The sequence below is a fragment of the Bufo bufo genome, chromosome 1 (assembly GCF_905171765.1).
Source record: "Bufo bufo chromosome 1, aBufBuf1.1, whole genome shotgun sequence".
In the NCBI taxonomy this organism is placed as follows: Eukaryota; Metazoa; Chordata; class Amphibia; order Anura; family Bufonidae; genus Bufo; species Bufo bufo.
In genome coordinates, this window is record NC_053389.1 from 441,075,149 (window position 1) to 441,095,212 (window position 20,064).

General features: G+C 44.3%; 1 protein-coding gene across 1 annotated transcript; it reads left to right on the forward strand.

The window, feature by feature from the left end:
• Positions 1–9: 9 nt before the first annotated feature.
• Positions 10–19,647, forward strand: LOC120979109 (protein ANTAGONIST OF LIKE HETEROCHROMATIN PROTEIN 1-like). Its single transcript, XM_040407658.1, has 4 exons — positions 10–531; positions 621–727; positions 17,109–17,255; positions 17,389–19,647. Exons 1-4 carry the CDS (start codon positions 412–414, stop codon positions 18,293–18,295), a joined length of 1,281 nt encoding a protein of 426 aa, XP_040263592.1. The 5' UTR covers positions 10–411; the 3' UTR covers positions 18,296–19,647.
• The last annotated feature ends 417 nt before the right edge of the window (positions 19,648–20,064 follow it).

Below are 20,064 nucleotides of genomic sequence, written 5' to 3' on the forward strand. Positions count from 1 at the left end.
TGACCTGGCACCAGGAAATGGCCGTGGTCACCTCGCACAGCGCTGAAGACATAGAGCGCGTTATTCCTGTGTGCAGAGGCGGCGCCACAGTGTGAAGTGATGAAAGCTTTATGTAGTATGGACAGCACCCTACACATCAACAATCTTTCCCATTAAACACCTAATAGGCAAAGAGAAGGGAACAGAAATGAAACGCCTAACCCTTGCCTAAGGGAATATTCACACTGAGTCTTTTGGTGTGCTAAATAGTAACTGATGCGGAATCTGCTTAGATGTGTTTTTGTTACGGATTTTCAAAGCCAAGCCCATTGAAGATTGTACAACCTACCTCACCTTGCACCCCTTCTCTTCCCAGTGCCGTTTTTGGGCAATTTGTATTTGGTTTCCACAATAACCCATTAGATCAGTATTATGGCTGATCCCGGTACCTCCCGAGGACGCCAGGATCGGACAGTCAAGGTTCGCTTGTCGGAAATGCGACTGTTGATGAAAATAATCATCAATGTTGTTCGGCGACGGCGCTGGCGGGAGGTAGGTCGGCTAAAATGAGCTTACTGTTAATTCTAAAATGAAAACCTTTCTCAGAAATAATGTATTTCTTAAAAATTGTGTTTTAACAGGAAGAAGCAAGACGTCGCCAACGTCGTCGCCGCTATTGGGTCCACCCAATAAATCGTTTGCGCTATGAAAGGGGCCATATTGGACAGCTATACAGCGAATTACGAAGGTACATATCCTTAACCACCTCAGCCCCTATAGCTTAAACACCCTGAAAGACCAGGCCACTTTTTACACTTCTGACCTACACTACTTTCACCGTTTATTGCTCGGTCATGCAACTTACCACCCAAATGAATTTTACCTCCTTTTCTTCTCACTAATAGAGCTTTCATTTGGTGGCATTTCATTGGTGCTGACATTTTTACTTTTTTTGTTATTAATCGAAATTTAACAATTTATTTGCAAAAAAATGCCATTTTTCACTTTCAGTTGTAAAATTTTGCAAAAAAAACGAGATCCATATATAAATTTTGCTCTAAATTTATTGTTCTACATGTCTTTGATAAAAAAAAAATGTTTGGGTAAAAAAAAAAAATGGTTTGGGTAAAAGTTATAGCGTTTACAAACTATGGTACAAAAATGTGAATTTCCGCTTTTTGAAGCAGCTCTGACTTTCTGAGCACCTGTCATGTTTCCTGAGGTTCTACAATGGCCAGACAGTACAAACACCCCACAAATAACCCCATTTCGGAAATTAGACACCCTAAGGTATTCGCTGATGGGTATGGTGAGTTCATAGAACTTTTTATTTTTTGTCACAAGTTAGCGGAAAATGATGATTTTTTTTATTTATTTTTTCTTACAAAGTCTCATATTCCACTAACTTGTGACAAAAAATAAAAACTTCCATGAACTCACTATGCCCATCAGCGAATACCTTGGGGTGTCTTCTTTCCAAAATGGGGTCACTTGTGGGGTAGTTATACTGCCCTGGCATTCTAGGGGCCCAAATGTGTGGTAAGGAGTTTGAAATCAAATTCTGTAAAAAATGGCCAGTGAAATCCGAAAGGTGCTCTTTGGAATGTGGGTCCCTTTGCCCACCTAGGCTGCAAAAAAGTGTCACACATGTTGTATCTCCGTATTCAGGAGAAGTTGGGGAATGTGTTTTGGGGTGTCATTTTACATATACCCATGCTGGGTGAGATAAATATCTTGGTCAAATGCCAACTTTGTATAAAAAAATGGGAAAAGTTGTCTTTTGCCAAGATATTTCTCTCACCCAGCATGGGTATATGTAAAATGACACCCCAAAACACATTCCCCAACTTCTCCTGAATACGGAGATACCAAATGTGTGACACTTTTTTGCAGCCTAGGTGGGCAAAGGGGCCCATATTCCAAAGAGCACCTTTCGGATTTTACTGGTCATTTTTTACAGAATTTGATTTCAAACTCCTTACCACACATTTGGGCCCCTAGAATGCCAGGGCAGTATAACTACCCCACAAGTGACCCCATTTTGGAAAGAAGACACCCCAAGGTATTCGCTGATGGGCATAGTGAGTTCATGGAAGTTTTTATTTTTTGTCACAAGTTAGTGGAATATGAGACTTTGTAAGAAAAAAAAAATCATCATTTTTGTAACGGTCGCGTACACACACACAGGGGGGAGGGAAGTGACCACTGCGCTCCACCCTTACCCCTGGCCCTGCCTACTTGCCTCGCGAGTCCTAATGACAGGGGACAACTGGACGGCAATCCCTAACTTGGAGTAAGTGCAGGGATGACAGACAGACAAACAACAGGACGTGAACGGACCGAGTCAATACCAGGAAAGCTGCAAAGTACAAATGGAGCAAGCAGAGAATTGTCAGGAGAAGTCGGGGTCATAAATACCAGGAGAGCAGAGAAGTACAAGAGGAGTCCTAAGAGAGTAGTCAGGTGGGAGCCGAGGTCACAATACCAGGACGGAAGCGCAGTACAAGAGGAGCAGGCAAGAGGATGGTCAGGAACAGGATCAGGTAAGTATTCAGCAGTCCAACAAATAGCCAGGAACCTAGAAATTAACAGGCAACCTGTAGCCAGCAGGCTGCCTGTATTTATAGTGGGGAGTGAGGGTCATGTGACGTGGCCAGCGTCACATGACCGTCAGACCAACCAGTCGAGCACCGAGTGATCAGCTCGGCGCTCAAGGCAGACTAGGAGCAGGGAGCCACCCAGCTAGTAAAGCCGCCCTGGGAATGAGGTCAAACACAGAACCTCATTCCAAAAGCTAAGCAACAGTTCTGCAGGCAATGGGGGACCGAGTGCACCTTCGGAACCCCGTGACAGTACCCCCCCTTTTACGAGGGGCCACCGGACCCAAGACTTCAGGCGATGGCTTTTCAGGGTGTTCTAAATGAAATTTACGAACAAGTCTAGGAGCATGAACCTCCCTGGCAGGTACCCAAGATCTCTCTTCAGGTCCATACCCCTTCCAGTGAATCAGGTACTGCAAGGAATTACGCACCTTCCTGACATCCACTATTTTAGACACCACATACTCGACAGCATCATTAACAAGAACCCGCGGAGGTGAGGCTTTTGATGGTACTACCGGTTCAAAATATTTTTTAAGAAAAGATTTATGGAACACATTATGAATGTGGAATGACTCAGGCAGCTCCAACCTAAAAGATACTGGGTTAATCACTTCCGTGATCTTATATGGTCCAATAAAACGAGGAGCAAATTTTTTAGAAGTTACCTTGAGAGATAGATTCTTGGAGGACAACCATACTTTATCCCCAACCTGAAAGTTTACCCCCCTTGAACGTCTCCTATCGGCCTTGAGTTTTTGAGAACATTGAGCCTTTTCTAGGTTCGATTGAACCCGGGCCCAAACTGTGCACAGTTCGGAGGAGAGTTTATCCGCTTCAGGGTTAGAGGAGGAGACGGACGACCCAGAATGAAAACGGGGATGAAAACCATGGTTACAGAAGAAAGGGGAGACCCCAGCAGAAGAATTGACACGGTTATTCAAAGCAAATTCAGCCAACGGAAGAAATTTGACCCATAATTGCTGGTCATCAGCAACATACAACCTCAAGAATTGTTCCACAGACTGATTAAGGCGTTCAGTCTGCCCATTACTCTCAGGATGGTAGGCAGAAGAAAAAGACAATGAAATTTTACATCTTTGACAGAAGGCCCTCCAGAATTTGGACACAAACTGCACACCCCTGTCAGAAACAATATTTTCCGGGATGCCATGTAAACGAACAATCTCTCTCACAAAAATAGATGCCAGGGTTTTAGCATTCGGAAGTTTAGACAGGGGAATGAAATGAACCATCTTGCTAAACCTATCGACCACTACCCAAACCACAGTCTTACCCTCCGCCAGCGGTAGGTCAGTTATAAAGTCCATCGAGATATGGGACCAGGGTCTACTGGGAATGGGTAGGGGTCGTAGGTTACCAGCAGGGCGAGTCCTAGGTGTCTTGGACCTGGCACAAACCTCACAGGCTGACACGTAGGACTTGACATCCCTAGTTAGAGTGGGCCACCAATAAGATCTAGAAACCAGATCCTTAGTGCCCTCAACACCCGGATGTCCACAAAAGGCAGAATCGTGACACTCACCCAACAGCTGGAGACGAAATTGTACGGGAACAAACAACTTATCTGTTGGGGTGGATACCGGTGCCAGATGTTGTTCAGACCTAATGCGAGCCGAGATATCCTGGGTAAGAGCGGCTAAGAAGATTTTTGCTGGTAGGATGGATTCAGGTGGTACCTCAGTAGGTTGAAAAGCCTGGAAGCTCCGAGATAATGCGTCCGCCTTCACATTTTTACTTCCCGGCCTGAACGTGATGGAAAAATCAAAACGAGTAAAAAACAGAGCCCATCTGGCTTGACGGGGATTCAACCTCTTAGCAGACTCGAGAAACATAAGGTTTTTATGGTCAGTGACAACAGTTACACAATGTCTTGCCCCCTCCAGGAAATGCCTCCACTCCTCAAATGCCCATTTAATGGCCAGCAGCTCCCTATTCCCTATGTCGTAGTTTCTCTCCGTTGGAGAGAATTTCCTGGAGAAGAAGGCACATGGTCTCAGATTAGTGAGGCTAGCAGGACCTTGTGAAAGGACTGCTCCTACGCCGTCCTCGGACGCATCCACCTCCACAATAAAAGGTCTCTCCTGATCAGGCTGGATCAGAATGGGAGCGCTACTAAATGCTTCTTTTAATTTTTCAAATGAAGAAATGGCCTCAGTAGACCAATTCTCCAAATCCGCCCCTTTCTTAGTAAGGTCGGTCAACGGTTTAGCAATTACGGAAAAATTCATAATAAATTTACGATAGTAATTGGCGAAACCTAAGAACCGTTGTAAGGCCTTTAAGGATGAAGGTCTTACCCATTCCTTAATTGCTAGTACCTTACCAGGATCCATCTTGAAGGCGTGAGGAGTCAGAACATGCCCTAGAAACAGAATCTCCTGTACACCAAAGACACATTTCTCTTGTTTAGCGGATAGCTGATTCTCCCTCAACACCTCTAATACTTGTTTAACATGAGACACATGGGATTCGAAGTCAGGAGAGAATATCAAAATGTCGTCAAGATAGACAATAACAAATTTACCTAAGTACTCCCTAAGAATGTCATTCATGAAGTTTTGGAACACAGCTGGGGCATTGCTGAGTCCAAAAGGCATCACTAGATATTCAAAATGTCCTACCGGAGTATTGAACGCTGTCTTCCATTCGTCTCCCTCCTTGATTCAGATTAGATTGTATGCCCCTTTCAGGTCAATTTTGGAAAACCAGGTTGCCCCCAGAACCTGGTTAAATAAATCCGGAATCAATGGGAGGGAGTATCTATTCTGGACAGTGATTTTATTTAATCTCCAGTAATCGATACATGGCCTAAGATCACCATCTTTTTTCTTAACGAAGAAAAACATCGCCCCCATAGGAGAGACAGAAGGTCTAATATGCCCTTTACCAAGGCTCTCCTTAATATAATCTTCCATGGCCTTGCGTTCGGGCATAGAAAGATTATAAATTCGTCCTTTAGGAAACTTGGCCCCCTCTACTAACTCTATGGTACAATCATAAGGTCTATGGGGGGGTAGAACCTCCGGGGTTGGTGATGAGAATACATCAGAATATTCTTTAACAACAGAGGGTAAAGTATCAGACTTTACTGAGACCCCAGCCTGTACCACGGACAAGCACGAGTCACACTTAGGCCCCCATCTCACCAACTCCCCATTGGACCAATCTTTAGTGGGGTTATGTAGTCGGAGCCAAGGCAACCCTAGTACCACCTCAGCAGGTAGGTTCTCCAGGACTAGAAGCGAACATCTCTCTGAGTGGCACACACCCACGGTTAGAGAAATCTCCGAGGTACATAAGCTCACCGTACCACCAATAAGAGGAGTAGCATCAATAGCCATGACATGGATAGGAGTTGGTAAGGCAAACATAGGAATACCCAATCTTACAGCATACTCAGAGTCAATAAAGCTAGCCGCTGAGCCAGAATCAATAAAGGCCTTACCCGGCCATTTATCTACTCCCAGAGAAATTGTAATGGGTACCGAAAGCTTACATTTAGAAAATTCAGGGTGTACCTGGTCTTTAGGTTGCCTTGTCTTAGGAGACTTGACAGAGAGGACCTTCTTAGGACACTGGTTGATCCAATGGTCAGGATCTCCACAGTAAAAGCATTCTCCACGTCTGCGGCGAAGATTCCCTCGGGTCATGCCAACCTGCATGGGTTCCTCGGTGGGGACCTCAGCATTGTCTCTGGGATAGGCCTCTGGCTGGACCACCATCTGGGAAGAGAACTGTTGTTCCTGTCGTCTCTCTCTAACCCGTCGGTCAAGTCGGACAACAAGGGTCATCATCTCCTCTAAGGTCTCTGGAAGTTGATAACTGACCAGAAGATCCTTTAATTTATCAGACAGACCTGACCTCAACTGACTCTTCAGGGCTGGTTCGTTCCATCCTGAGGGGACACACCACCTTCTGAATTGGGTGCAATAATCCTCCGCTGGTAAATTGCCCTGAACCAGAGCCTTTAGAGCCGTCTCGGCTACTAGAGCCCTGTCTGGTTCATCATAGAGGGTACCTAGGGCCTGAAAGAACCCCTCCACAGAATATAAACAACTGGTGCCAGCAGGTAAAGAGAACGCCCAGTCCTGGAGATCACCCTGTAATCGGAAAATGATAATGCCCACGCGTTGACTCTCGTGGCCAGAGGACACGGGGCGCAAACGGAAGTAAAGTTGGCAACTCTCCTAAAAAAAAAGAGAAACTTCCTCCAGTCTCCAGAAAAGGGTTCTGGGAGCTTAATCTGGGGCTCAAAATGCGGACTGGAGGCCTGAGGAGTGGAAGAACCTTGCCCTAACTCAAAAGAACTGAGTTTTTCCCCTAACTCCTGCACCCTCTGCGTCAGATTAGAGACATGGTCAGTCAGGGTCACCAGAGGATTCATAATACAGTGGTTATTGGGCCTGTTAATCTGTAACGGTCGCGTACACACACACAGGGGGGAGGGAAGTGACCACTGCGCTCCACCCTTACCCCTGGCCCTGCCTACTTGCCTCGCGAGTCCTAATGACAGGGGACAACTGGACGGCAATCCCTAACTTGGAGTAAGTGCAGGGATGACAGACAGACAAACAACAGGACGTGAACGGACCGAGTCAATACCAGGAAAGCTGCAAAGTACAAATGGAGCAAGCAGAGAATTGTCAGGAGAAGCCGGGGTCATAAATACCAGGAGAGCAGAGAAGTACAAGAGGAGTCCTAAGAGAGTAGTCAGGTGGGAGCCGAGGTCACAATACCAGGACGGAAGCGCAGTACAAGAGGAGCAGGCAAGAGGATGGTCAGGAACAGGATCAGGTAAGTATTCAGCAGTCCAACAAATAGCCAGGAACCTAGAAATTAACAGGCAACCTGTAGCCAGCAGGCTGCCTGTATTTATAGTGGGGAGTGAGGGTCATGTGACGTGGCCAGCGTCACATGACCGTCAGACCAACCAGTCGAGCACCGAGTGATCAGCTCGGCGCTCAAGGCAGACTAGGAGCAGGGAGCCACCCAGCTAGTAAAGCCGCCCTGGGAATGAGGTCAAACACAGAACCTCATTCCAAAAGCTAAGCAACAGTTCTGCGGGCAATGGGAGACCGAGTGCACCTTCGGAACCCGGTGACAATTTTCCACTAACTTGTGACAAAAAAGAAAAAATTCTAGGAACTCGCCATGCCCCTCACGGAATACCTTGGGGTGTCTTCTTTCCAAAATGGGGTCACTTGTGGGGTAGTTATACTGCCCTGGCATTCTAGGGGCCCAAATGTGTGGTAAGGAGTTTGAAATCAAATTCTGTAAAAAATGGCCAGTGAAATCCGAAAGGTGCTCGTTGGAATTTGGGCCCCTTTGCCCACCTAGGCTGCAAAAAAGTGTCACACATGTGGTATCTCCGTATTCAGGAGAAGTTGGGGAATGTGTTTTGGGGTGTCATTTTACATATACCCATGCTGGGTGAGATAAATATCTTGGTCAAATGCCAACTTTGTATAAAAAAATGTGAAAAGTTGTCTTTTGCCAAGATATTTCTCTCACCCAGCATGGGTATATGTAAAATGACACCCCAAAACACATTCCCCAACTTCTCCTGAATACGGAGATACCACATGTGTGACACTTTTTTGCAGCCTAGGTGGGCAAAGGGGCCCATATTCCAAAGAGCACCTTTCGGATTTCACTGGTCATTTTTTACAGAATTTGATTTCAAACTCCTTACCACACATTTGGGCCCCTAGAATGCCAGGGCAGTATAACTACCCCACAAGTGACCCCATTTTGGAAAGAAGACACCCCAAGGTATTCGCTGATGGGCATAGTGAGTTCATGGAAGTTTTTATTTTTTGTCACAAGTTAGTGGAATATGAGACTTTGTAAGAAAAAATAAAAATAAAATAAATCATCATTTTCCACTAACTTGTGACAAAAAATAAAAAATTCTAGGAACTCGCCATGCCCCTCACGGAATACCTTGGGGTGTCTTCTTTCCAAAATGGGGTCACTTGTGGGGTAGTTATACTGCCCTGGCATTTTCCAGGGGCCCTAATGTGTGGTAAGTAGGTAAATGACCTGTGAAATCCTAAAGGTGCTCTTTGGAATGTGGGCCCCTTTGCTCACCTAGGCTGCAAAAAAGTGTCACACATGTGGTATCGCCGTATTCAGGAGAAGTTGGGCAATGTGTTTTGGGGTGTCTTTTTACATATACTCATGCTGGGTGAGAGAAATATCTTGGCAAAAGACAACTTTTCCCATTTTTTTTTTTAGAAAGTTGGCATTTGACCAAGATATTTATCTCACCCAGCATGGGTATATGTAAAATGACACCCCAAAACACATTCCCCAACTTCTCCTGAATACGGCGATACCACATGTGTGGCACTTTTTTGCAGCCTAGGTGGGCAAAGGGGCCCACATTCCTTTTATGAGGGCATTTTTAGACATTTGGATCCCAGACTTCTTCTCACGCTTTGTTGCCTCTAAAATGCCAGAGCAGTATAAATACCCCACATGTGACCCCATTTTTGAAAGAAGACACCCCAAGGTATTCAATGAGGGGCATGGCGAGTTCATGGAATTTTTTTTTTTTTGGCACAAGTTAGCGGAAATTGATTTTATTTAGTTTTTTCTCACAAAGTCTCCCTTTCCGCTAACTTGGGACAAAAATTTCAATCTTTCATGGACTCAATATGCCCCTCACGGAATACCTGGGGGTGTCTTCTTTCCGAAATGGGGTCACATGTGGGGTATTTATACTGCCCTGGCATTCTAAGGGCCCTAAAGCGTGAGAAGAAGTCTGGAATATAAATGTCTAAAAAATTTTACGCATTTGGATCCCGTGAGGGGTATGGGGAGTTTATGTGAGATTTTATTTTTTGACACAAGTTAGTGGAATATGAGACTTTGTAAGAAAAAAATAATAATTTCCGCTAACTTGGGCCAAATTTTTTTCTGAATGGAGCCTTACAGAGGGGTGATCAATGACAGGGGGGTGATCAATGACAGGGGGGTGATCAGGGAGTCTATATGGGGTGATCACCCCCCTGTCATTGATCACCCCCCTATAAGGCTCCATTCAGATGTCCGTATGTGTTTTGCGGATCCGATCCATGTATCCGTGGATCCGTAAAAATCATACGGACATCTGAATGCAGCCTGACAGGGGGGGTGATCAATGACAGGGGGGGTGATCAATGACAGGGGGGTGATCAGGGAGTCTATATGGGGTGATCACCCCCCCGGAAGGCTCCAGGGAGACGCCTGTATGTGTTTTGCGGATCCGATCCATCTATCAGTGGATCCGTAAAAATCATGCGGACATCTGAATGGAGCTTTACAGGGGGGTGATCAATGACAGGGGGGTAATCAATGACAGGGGGGTGATCAGGGAGTCTATATGGGGTGATCACCACAGTCATTGATCACGCCCCTGTAAGGCTGCATTCAGACGTCCGTATGCGTTTTGCGGATCCGATCCATCTATCAGTGGATCCGTAAAAATCATGCGGACATCTGAATGGAGCTTTACAGGGGGGTGATCAATGACAGGGGGGTGATCAGGGAGTCTATATGGGGTGATCACCACAGTCATTGATCATGCCCCTGTAAGGCTCCATTCAGACGTCCGTATGCGTTTTGCGGATCCGATCCATCTATCAGTGGATCCGTAAAAATCATGCGGACGTCTGAATGGAGCTTTACAGGGGGGTAATCAATGACAGGGGGATGATCAGGGAGTCTATATGGGGTGATCACCACAGTCATTGATCACGCCCCTGTAAGGCTCCATTCAGACGTCCGTATGCGTTTTGCGGATCCGATCCATCTATCAGTGGATCCGTAAAAATCATGCAGACATCTGAATGGAGCTTTACAGGGGGGTGATCAATGACAGGGGGGTAATCAATGACAGGGGGGTGATCAGGGAGTCTATATGGGGTGATCACCACAGTCATTGATCACGCCCCTGTAAGGCTCCATTCAGACGTCCGTATGCGTTTTGCGGATCCGATCCATCTATCAGTGGATCCGTAAAAATCATGCGGACATCTGAATGGAGCTTTACAGGGGGGTGATCAATGACAGGGGGGTAATCAATGACAGGGGGGTGATCAGGGAGTCTATATGGGGTGATTAAGGGTGAATAAGGAGTTAATAAGTGACAGGGGGGGGAGTGTAGTGTAGTGGTGCTTGGTGCAACATATTACTGAGCTACCTGTGTCCTCTGGTGGTCGATCCAAACAAAGGGGACCACCAGAGGACCAGGTAGCAGGTATATTAGACGCTGTTATCAAAACAGCGTCTAATATACCTGTTAGGGGTTAAAAAAAATCACATCTCCAGCCTGCCAGCGAACGATCGCCGCTGGCAGGCTGGAGATCCACTCTCTTACCTTCCGTTCCTGTGAGCGCGCGCGCCTGTGTGCGCGCGTTCACAGGAAATCTCACGTCTCGTGAGATGACGCATATATGCGTGACTGTGCGCAGGGCTGCCACCTCCGGAACGCGATCCTGCGTTAGGCGGTCCGGAGGTGGTTAAAGGCTATGTACTCCTTTTGAGCTAAAATTTTTTTTTTCAATTAGTGCTTATTAAAAATTTGGAGCCCCTTTCTCTGTACAGCCTTGAGATTCTCTAGTAGAAGGCTCTGTATTTTTACTGTTTCCTGTCTGGTAGCTCAGCTCCTTATCTCTGATCTCTGACTTTATAAACACTCGTTATAGTTCAATTTTATCTTACTGATAAGAATGTGGCTTAAATAATGCATTTTACGGACTATAAGACGCACCTAGGATTTGGAGGAGGAAAATAAGATTTTTTTCATCAGACCACAGAGCAGACCTCCAAATCAGACCCCCAAGTTCCATCAGCCTCAGATCAGGACCCCCCCCCCCACCCTTAATTAGCAGATTAGACCCCCCACCCTCTATTAGCCTTGGATCAGCCCCCGATCAGACTCTGATCGGACCCCTCAGCCCCAATCAGCCTCAGATGGGACCCCAGAGCCCCCATCAGCCTCAGATTACCCTCCATCAGTCTCTGATCGGACCCACTTAGCCTCATTTCACACACCCCAGAACCCACTCTATCTCAGAGCAGATCCCTCCAGCCCCCATCAGACCTCAGATAAGACATTTAAAAAACAAAATAATAAAATTACCTTGCTTGCTCCAGATGGTGCTGCAGATCCAGGACTCACCGCTCCATCACTTTCTCCGGTTCCTTCTGTGTACTTTAAACTGACCGAGCACAGCGTCAGTTCATAGTGTGCGCCTACGTGCACTACGTCCTGCCAGTCTGCACGGTCAAGACATCACAGCGGGACCTGGAAGAAGGACCAGGGGAAGTGAGTACAGCCAGCGTGTGCCTCCCACATGCATTCAGACTATAAGACACACTGCCATGTTTCCCCATATTTAGGGGGGGGGGGTGTCTTATAGTCTGAAAATTGCAATAAGTGTTTTTGAGCTATTAGTAATTTACAGATAAGGTTTATTAGATGATGGCACAAAGTGAAAGCATGATTCACACATGAGCATGAAGGCCCTCTAACATGAGCATGGGCAAATACTTTTTTGGAGATCCGGTGACGTACCGGGCTCTCCATGTGTAAAGCTAGTTGGAGCTTCCACCTAGAAGTGAGCGCGGTCACGTCACTGGCACTAATGGGTGGGCTTTAGCCCATCATTGCCAGTGACGTCACCAGGAACACTGCTAGGCGGAAGTCTAAAAAATATAAACAAACAGCCCTGTATCGCGCATGGCAAGGGAGAGGATCGGAACATGAAATGCTCCGATGCTCATATCAAGGGGGTCCGCCTTGGTGAAAATGGGGATATGTCCAGGTTCAGCTGTGAACCCGGAAACCCCTTTAACCCCTTTGTGACAGAACAGTAAAATGCAATCATAAAACAAAATTGCCTCTGAAGGTGTACATAGCCTTTAAAATCTCACCCAAACTAACAATAGTCTTGATTATTGTAAAGTAATCATTTAATATTCATGTAAAATAAAACTCAACAACTTCACCAACAGTCACGTTAAAATTGAAAAAAAAACTCCTGCAAATGTCAGTTGTTTTTTTTTTTTGTAGATTTTAAATTTATGTCTGAAGTAAATATAGTTGGTGCACAAGTCGGGTGACTGAAGTGCATTTTAATCTCATAGTAATTTTAGCCTTAAAATGGCCACTAACTTTTCACACAACTTTACAATAGTAGAAGAGTCCACAAGAAACTTTGTAATATGTCTTATCAGAGCTTAATTTCTAGTTCTCGTGTTATCAGTTTTTTAACTATCCCCCTCCCTTGCTAATTGCTTTTCACTTTGAAAAATGTCTTAGGGTGCGGCTACACGACAACATGTGTCGCAGAAAAGTTGTCCGACTTGTCTGCAAGTTGCTGTCGTGCGACTATTTTAGAACAGATTTGGCTGTGAAAACACAGTCAAGTCACAGGCAAGTCGTATGTTGCGCCAGACTTATATTAAAGTCAATGACACAAAATCCGACATGTATGGATTTTTTGCGACTGTCACAGAATATCGCGTGTCGCTTTGTAACACTATTGGCAAACATTACGTGAAATGTTGCACAACATATCCTTATTCCTGTCTAGGACAGATCAGTTCCACAGGAGGATCATATTACTCAAGTCTATGGGGAAAGGCGAGGTTGAGAAGGAGCTGACAAGCAGACTGCACAGCTATATAGGAAGCTTATATCTCAGCACAAGTGCTTTATTAATAACTATACAGGTCAGTACTTCTCTGTAATGTCCTCCATGATGCTAGGGCTACTTTTGAGTGAGTAAAAGTAGGAAGGTTAGGAAGCAGATTCTCCTCTACTTTCTGTGTGCAATGGATAGGAGCTAGTCTCCACCCACCATGTCTGAGAGAACCGAAAACTAGATATTCAGTGTGCCCAGAGGAAAACTGCTAAAGACTTCCAGATACAAGTCATATAATAGCCAGAAATAGTGTTTTCCTCATGTACACACACTGTACTATTGATAATGCAGAATTAGTTAAACCTTTCCTTACCACCCCACGACTATTTACCGTACCCCATGGCTGCGCGAACAAGTGGATTAAGGTGAGTTAAATTTTTTTAAACCCCTCCAGCCCTATTGTACTAAGCATTCTGTATTAAGAATGCTATTATTTTCCCTTATAACCATGTTATAAGGGAAAATAATACAGATCGGGTCTCCATCCCGATCGTCTCCTAGCAACTGTGCGTGAAAATCGCACCGCATCCGCACTTGCTTGCGGATGCTTGCGATTTTCACGCAGCCCCACTCACTTCTATGGGGCCTGCGTTGCGTGAAAAACGCACAATATAGAGCATGCTGCGATTTTCACGCAACGCACAAGTGATGCGTGAAAATCACCGCTCATCTGCAATGCGTTCACTTCATTCATTGCACCCGTGCGGAAATCTCGCCCGTGTGAAAGAGGCCTTATAGTCCCCTTGGGTGACTATTAAGTGGTAAAAAATAAAAATGAAATAAAATCCAATAAAAAAAATGTTACCATAGAATTTTTTTTTATAAGAAAGTAAAAATATACTTTTGATCATAATTTTCACAGTTTTAACTTTTTAAATATTATATCTGTCATCTAATGGCACAAAATAAAGGTGTAAAGTCTCCAGTGAAAAACAATATCAAATGTATGTAGGTTGGCTCAGAAATAGTGTATTAAAGGACATCTATCAGCAGATTTGTACCTGTGACACTGGCTGACTTGTTACATGTGCACTTGGTAGCTGAAGGCATCTGTGTTGGTCCCGTGTTCATAGAATATGTGCCCGCACTGCTGAGAAAAATGTTTTAATATATAGAAATAACCCCTTCAGTACCCTGCGATTTTCCATTTTTGCATTTTCATTTTTCACTCCCTGCCTTCCCAGAGCCATAACTTTTTTATTTTTCAGTTCACACAGCCGTATAGGGCTTGTTTTTTGAGGGACACGTTGTACCTTTTAATGGCTCCATTTATTATTTAATACAATGTAATGGGAAGCTGGAAAATAATCCAAACGGGGGGGGGGGGGGGGGGGGGAATTGGGGAAAAAAAGCCATTCTGCAAAGGTTTTATTTTTATTTTTTTTACCACATTCCCTATGTGGTAAAACTGAGAAGTTACCTTCATTCTCTGGGTCAGTACGATTAGGCAATATGCACACGACCGTTGTGTGTTTTGCGGATCCGCAAAACACGAATGGCGTCCGTGTGCTTTCCACAATTTGCGGACAAGAATAGGACATGTTAAATATTTTTTTAGCGGTCCATGGAACTGAGCCACGGATGCGGACAGCACACGGAGTGCTGTCTGCATCTTTTGCGGCCCCATTGAAGTGAATAGGTCCACATCCAAGCTGCAAAAACTGCGGCTCGGATGCGGACCAAAACAACGGCCGTGTGCATGTAGCCTTACAGTGATACCACATTTATATAGTTTTTCTTGTGTTTTAATACTGGAAAAAAACTTTTACATAACTTATTTTTTTAGGCAAATTTTAATATTATTTAGTGGGATCTATTTTTACAGTGTTCTCTGTATGGTATAAATAACACAATAACTTTATTCTGTGGGTCAGTACAATTATGATGAAGCCATATTTATGTAGTTTTTGTTATATCTGGTTTTGTGCCGCTGCATTCCAAGACCCAGGACCTTTTTACTTTCTGACGACACAGCCGTTTGAGGGCTAATATATTAGATTCCTTTCTAGTGATAATCATTATAATGAGGGAGGATGTTTTTTAGACCCTACTGTAGCATGTCAGCTCCCCAACTGCTCCCCTCTCCTCCAGCCTGGCTGAGATCACAGCCAGCTGAAGAAAGGGCTGCTTTAAGCCTTCATTTCTCTGGCCCTGTAGAAGATAGAGATATTGGCCTGGTCTTGTTTGAAAGCTGGCATTATCTTCTCTACAGCAGAAGATGTAGCCTTTAGAAATCGGGTCAAGATTGAAAACTGTTTTCAGTTTCAGCTGCTGTAACTCCCAACCTGATTTGTAAAGGCTATGTCTCCCGATGTACAGGAGATAATGCTGTGATTCTGGTCTTATTTTAAAGTTTAGTTTGCCTGCTATTAAACACCAGGCCCATATCACTATGTTCTTCAGACCTGCGATATGAGGTCTTAATGCAGCTCTTCCCCCACACACATCTTGCTGCCCAAGCAAAGCTCGGGCAAAACTGTTAGGGGGTTAAACTGGTTAACCTATCCGGGACATTGATGGCATATTTCTAGGATATGTCATCAATGTCAGATAGGTGCGCATCCCACCTCTGGTATCCATTCCTATCTCCAGAACTGAGTCCCCAAAGTGAACAGAGAGCAGTTGCACATGTGCTGCCATTCTCCGGTCACCCCTGTTTTCAGTGGTCTCATAGTGGTGAATGGAGAGCACACCACTCAAGGGCAACCACCTCTCCATTCACTGCTATTTTCGGAACTCCGTAAGCAGTGAACGGAGGGTGATTGCACATGCACGGCCTCTCTCTGTTCATTTTGGGACTTCCGTTCTGGACATAGGAGAGAGTCCCAGGAGTGGGGCCCGCACCTATCTGCCCAAGAGGAAGGTTTTCACCGAAACGCGCGTCTGGGTGTGCGGTCTTCCTGCGGAGATATTACTTTTACAACGGTATGTGGTTACTTGTATACACTATATATTATTTTGAAGTTATCTGGTAGGGTAGGGATGCAACCTCTGTTCTATAATAGGGCTTGTCTTTGCACTTAATCTATATGGCACAATTTTAGTATCCTCTTCCTACATCCCTCTTTATGCCATACCCATAATGTATATCTCCCAGGGGTGTACCGCACTTTGTATTTATACGTTTGTCATCTCGTTTTGGATGTTTTTTAACATGCATTTCAATAAAATATATATTTTTATAGCTAATTACTCTCAGTGTTTTGTTATAGGTCTTTTCATGTTGCTGAGCTAGCTTTGCTAGAGAGGTTTATGTTACTTGTCGCTTTTTGCGTTTTTCATTTAACCTATTTTTGGTTCATCTATCTGACAGTGATGGCAAATCCTAGCAATATGCCATCAATGTCCCTGATGGGCCAACCCCTATAAATCAACAGTGGAGTATCACATGCAAAGTGATACAAGTTCAGATCATTGAAGTTGTTAGCTGCTAGGACAGACAACATCTATAAAGGGGTTTTCTGAGATTTTTATACTGATGACCTATCCTCAAGATTGGTGGGGGTCCGACACTTGGGATCGTCGCCGATCAGCTGTTTGAGAAGGCACCGGCGCTCATGTGAGCGCCGTGGCCTTCTCGTAGCTTACCAAGCACAGTTCAATACATTGTATTGTGGCTGTGCTTGTTATTGCGCTCAGCCCCATTCACTCCACAGATCAGATACTGAGGATAGGTCATCAGTATAAAAATCTCATAAAACTTGTTTAATAATGAAAAATGTGTGGCCATTTGCCCCCATAGGTGTCTATGTTGTTACATGTGGAATCCATTGCATGAAAAACTAATTATTTCTTGTGTTCTTTTTGTCAGCTTTCCACAAAAATTTTTTGATTTTGTGCGGATGCCAATTAATGCTTTTGATAGGCTGCTGGAAATTTTGTCAGAACATTTATGTCGTCAGGACACCATCATGAGGAGGTCCATCACGCCAATGGAGAGGCTGCTCATCACCTTGAGGTGATTACAATCGATTACAACTTCTTTTTGGTTGATCTACATGTCATGACCTTCTTGACCATCTCCACTAATGATTTGGTGCAAATTGTCAAGAATTTCTTTTAACCTACACGTCTCTTTTTTTCTCTTACAGATTCTTGGCTACAGGGGAGAGTTTTGCATCGTTGCATGTCCAATTCCGAGTTGGTAAATCTACCATATCCGGAATTGTCAGGACCACATGCCATGTGATCTGGCAGTATTTGCAACCCATTTCAATGCCTAGTCCTACCCCAGAGATTTGGTTGCAGGTGACAGCAGGCTTTCAGTCTGTGGCCAATTTCCCTAATTGCATAGGTGCTGTCGACTGTAAGCATCTACGTGTTCGCCAGCCCCCGCACTCAGGATCACGACACATCAACTACAGGAAGTACTTTTCTGTGGTCCTGATGGCAGTTGCTGATTCCACGTACAAGTTTGTTGGTATCGCTGTCGGCGCCTATGGAAGCACTGAGGACTCTCGGGTGCTATTAAAATCGGAATTAGGGAGGCAAGTACTGCAAGACCAGGTGACTCTTCTTCCACCACAACCTCTTCCGGGTACCACAGATCCAGCCCCATTCGTTATGGTATCCGATGAGGCTTTTCCGCTGATGACCAACCTGCTGCGCCCATACCCACGAAGGAGACTGGATGCCCGAAAGAGAGTCTTCAACATGAGGTTGAGCCAGGCACGATGCTTTGTGGAGGGCACCTTTGGGATGTTGAGTAGTAAGTGGAGGGTCTTCACCAGTGCAATGCAGTTGGATGAGGCCACAGTTGACGAGGTCATTAAAGCTGCCTGTGTTCTCCACAACTATGTGCGTGACTATGACAGTACCACCATGGACATGGAGACACAGTCTGCTTTTGGTGACCAAAATGTCAACTGGGGCTTGGGTAGGCCATCCAACCGCGCTATGCTGGTGAGAAAAACCTTTGCGGACTACTTCATGAGTCCTGAAGGTGCCGTGTCTGGGCAATTTGACAGCCTCCGTGATGGGCAACCACCCCAGGAGTGATGAATCTTCTCATGTTGGCCAGCACACCATCTTTGTATTTAATTTCTCTTGGCTGCTTTTTTCAGCAGAATATTGATCTCAAGTATGGACTCATTCCACAGTGGACTATTGCCTTAGGCATTATTATTCTATCGGAACTTTGTGACTTTTGGCCTGTGAATATTTTTCTGTTGTCCAACTGCCCCCACACACATTACATTGCCACATGGTGGTATACGTTTGTTATAATAAATATTATTTTGAATAATGAGAATGCAGTGCATCAGTTATAGCCTTATGAATTTTAAGGATAAACTGTATTGTGTGTTCGCATATACCAAGATGCGTTTGCAAAACAATGTAGATTTTGCAGCGTATGCAAATTTTGACATACTGTATATGTCTGTGTTTATATGAAAGGAGTTTTTTCATCCATTTATATATTGATGAGCTAGCCTCTGGATCAGTGATGAATATTTGATCTGTGGTGGAAACAATACAGTGGTAGAACCTGGAAGTCGAAGACTCCATACTCTGTGTAGTGGATGTACTGGCATACTGTACCTCCCATTGAAGGCATTGCGAGTTCACTGCCACTACATAGTGTATGGAGACTTCTCCTTTTCACGCCATCCTCTGTGTAGTTTATTGCACCCACAACTGCCACAAACAAGTAATCATTTGGGGTACCAGACCACCACCAATCTGTCCTAAATCAACTATCATGAGGGTAGCCCATCAATCACAAATCAAGGCAAGAAAATCCTTTTTTAATGTTGACCTATCCTTAGAACCTCTGCCAATCATATGGTTGGCAATAAACTATTTTGCACATGTATTCTTGACAGTTCACACTATAACATAAAATATTGCCAAATTCTATTGCTTGCTCTGGATCTGAACAAGGGATGCCTCGTGTAAATTCAGAGACATTATGTGTGCCAAAAGGCATGTGTGTACAAGGGTTATGTATATGTTTTGGATCATAGGCAAAAGTTAGACTCAGACTCGTTTTCATCACAATTTTAATGAAAATTTAAATAGAAAATTAACATAAAATAAAAAAACGATTTACATATTTTGGCACCAACCACACATACAAACTCAGCCCAACAAAAATATTAAAAATTATTGAAAAGGGAGGACTTTCCTCACTATTGTGGACAGAAGGGGTAGATGGCTAGGTTCCAGAGGTTAGTTGGCCTACTGCTTTTGTATGTTGTCAGAAGGTAGGGGAAGAAGGAGTGCAAGGCACTTACTAATGTATTATCATTATCTACAGGTGAAACTTGAAAAATTAGAATATCGTGCAAAAGTTCATTTATTTCAGTAATGCAACTTAAAATTAGAATTTTGTGAAAAGGTTCAATATTCTAGGCTCAAAGTGTCACCCTCTAGTCAGCTTATAATCCATATCCCCTGAGCAAAGGGGACCTGAGATTGTGACTTTGGGGTTTTATAAGCTGTTAGCCATAATCATCCAAATTATAACAAATAAAGGCTTGAAATATCTCACTTTGCATGTAATGAGTCTATCTCATATGTTTGTTTTACCTTTTAAGTTGCATTACTGAAATAAATCTTGCACGATATTAAAAAATTTCGTGTTTCACCTGTATATTGCTTCCTTTCCTGGCTTGATTCATTTTTCCATCACATTATACACGACTCATATCCAGGGGCTATGACCACCCTGTAATCCATCACCGGTGGCTGTGCTTGTACAATATAGGAAAAAGACACCAGAGAGGCCAGAGCCTTTTCCTGTAGTATGCAAGCATGGCCTCTGT

What these genes read in the sequence shown, in the direction of transcription:
- LOC120979109 (XM_040407658.1), top strand. Translation starts at nt 412, where the DNA reads ATGGCTGATCCCGGTACCTCCCGAGGACGCCAGGATCGGACAGTCAAG. An exon ending in GGCGACGGCGCTGGCGGGAG is followed by an intron (nt 532 to 620) that starts GTAGGTCGGCTA and finishes GTGTTTTAACAG; the next exon opens with GAAGAAGCAAGACGTCGCCA. An exon ending in CTATACAGCGAATTACGAAG is followed by an intron (nt 728 to 17,108) that starts GTACATATCCTT and finishes TCTTTTTGTCAG; the next exon opens with CTTTCCACAAAAATTTTTTG.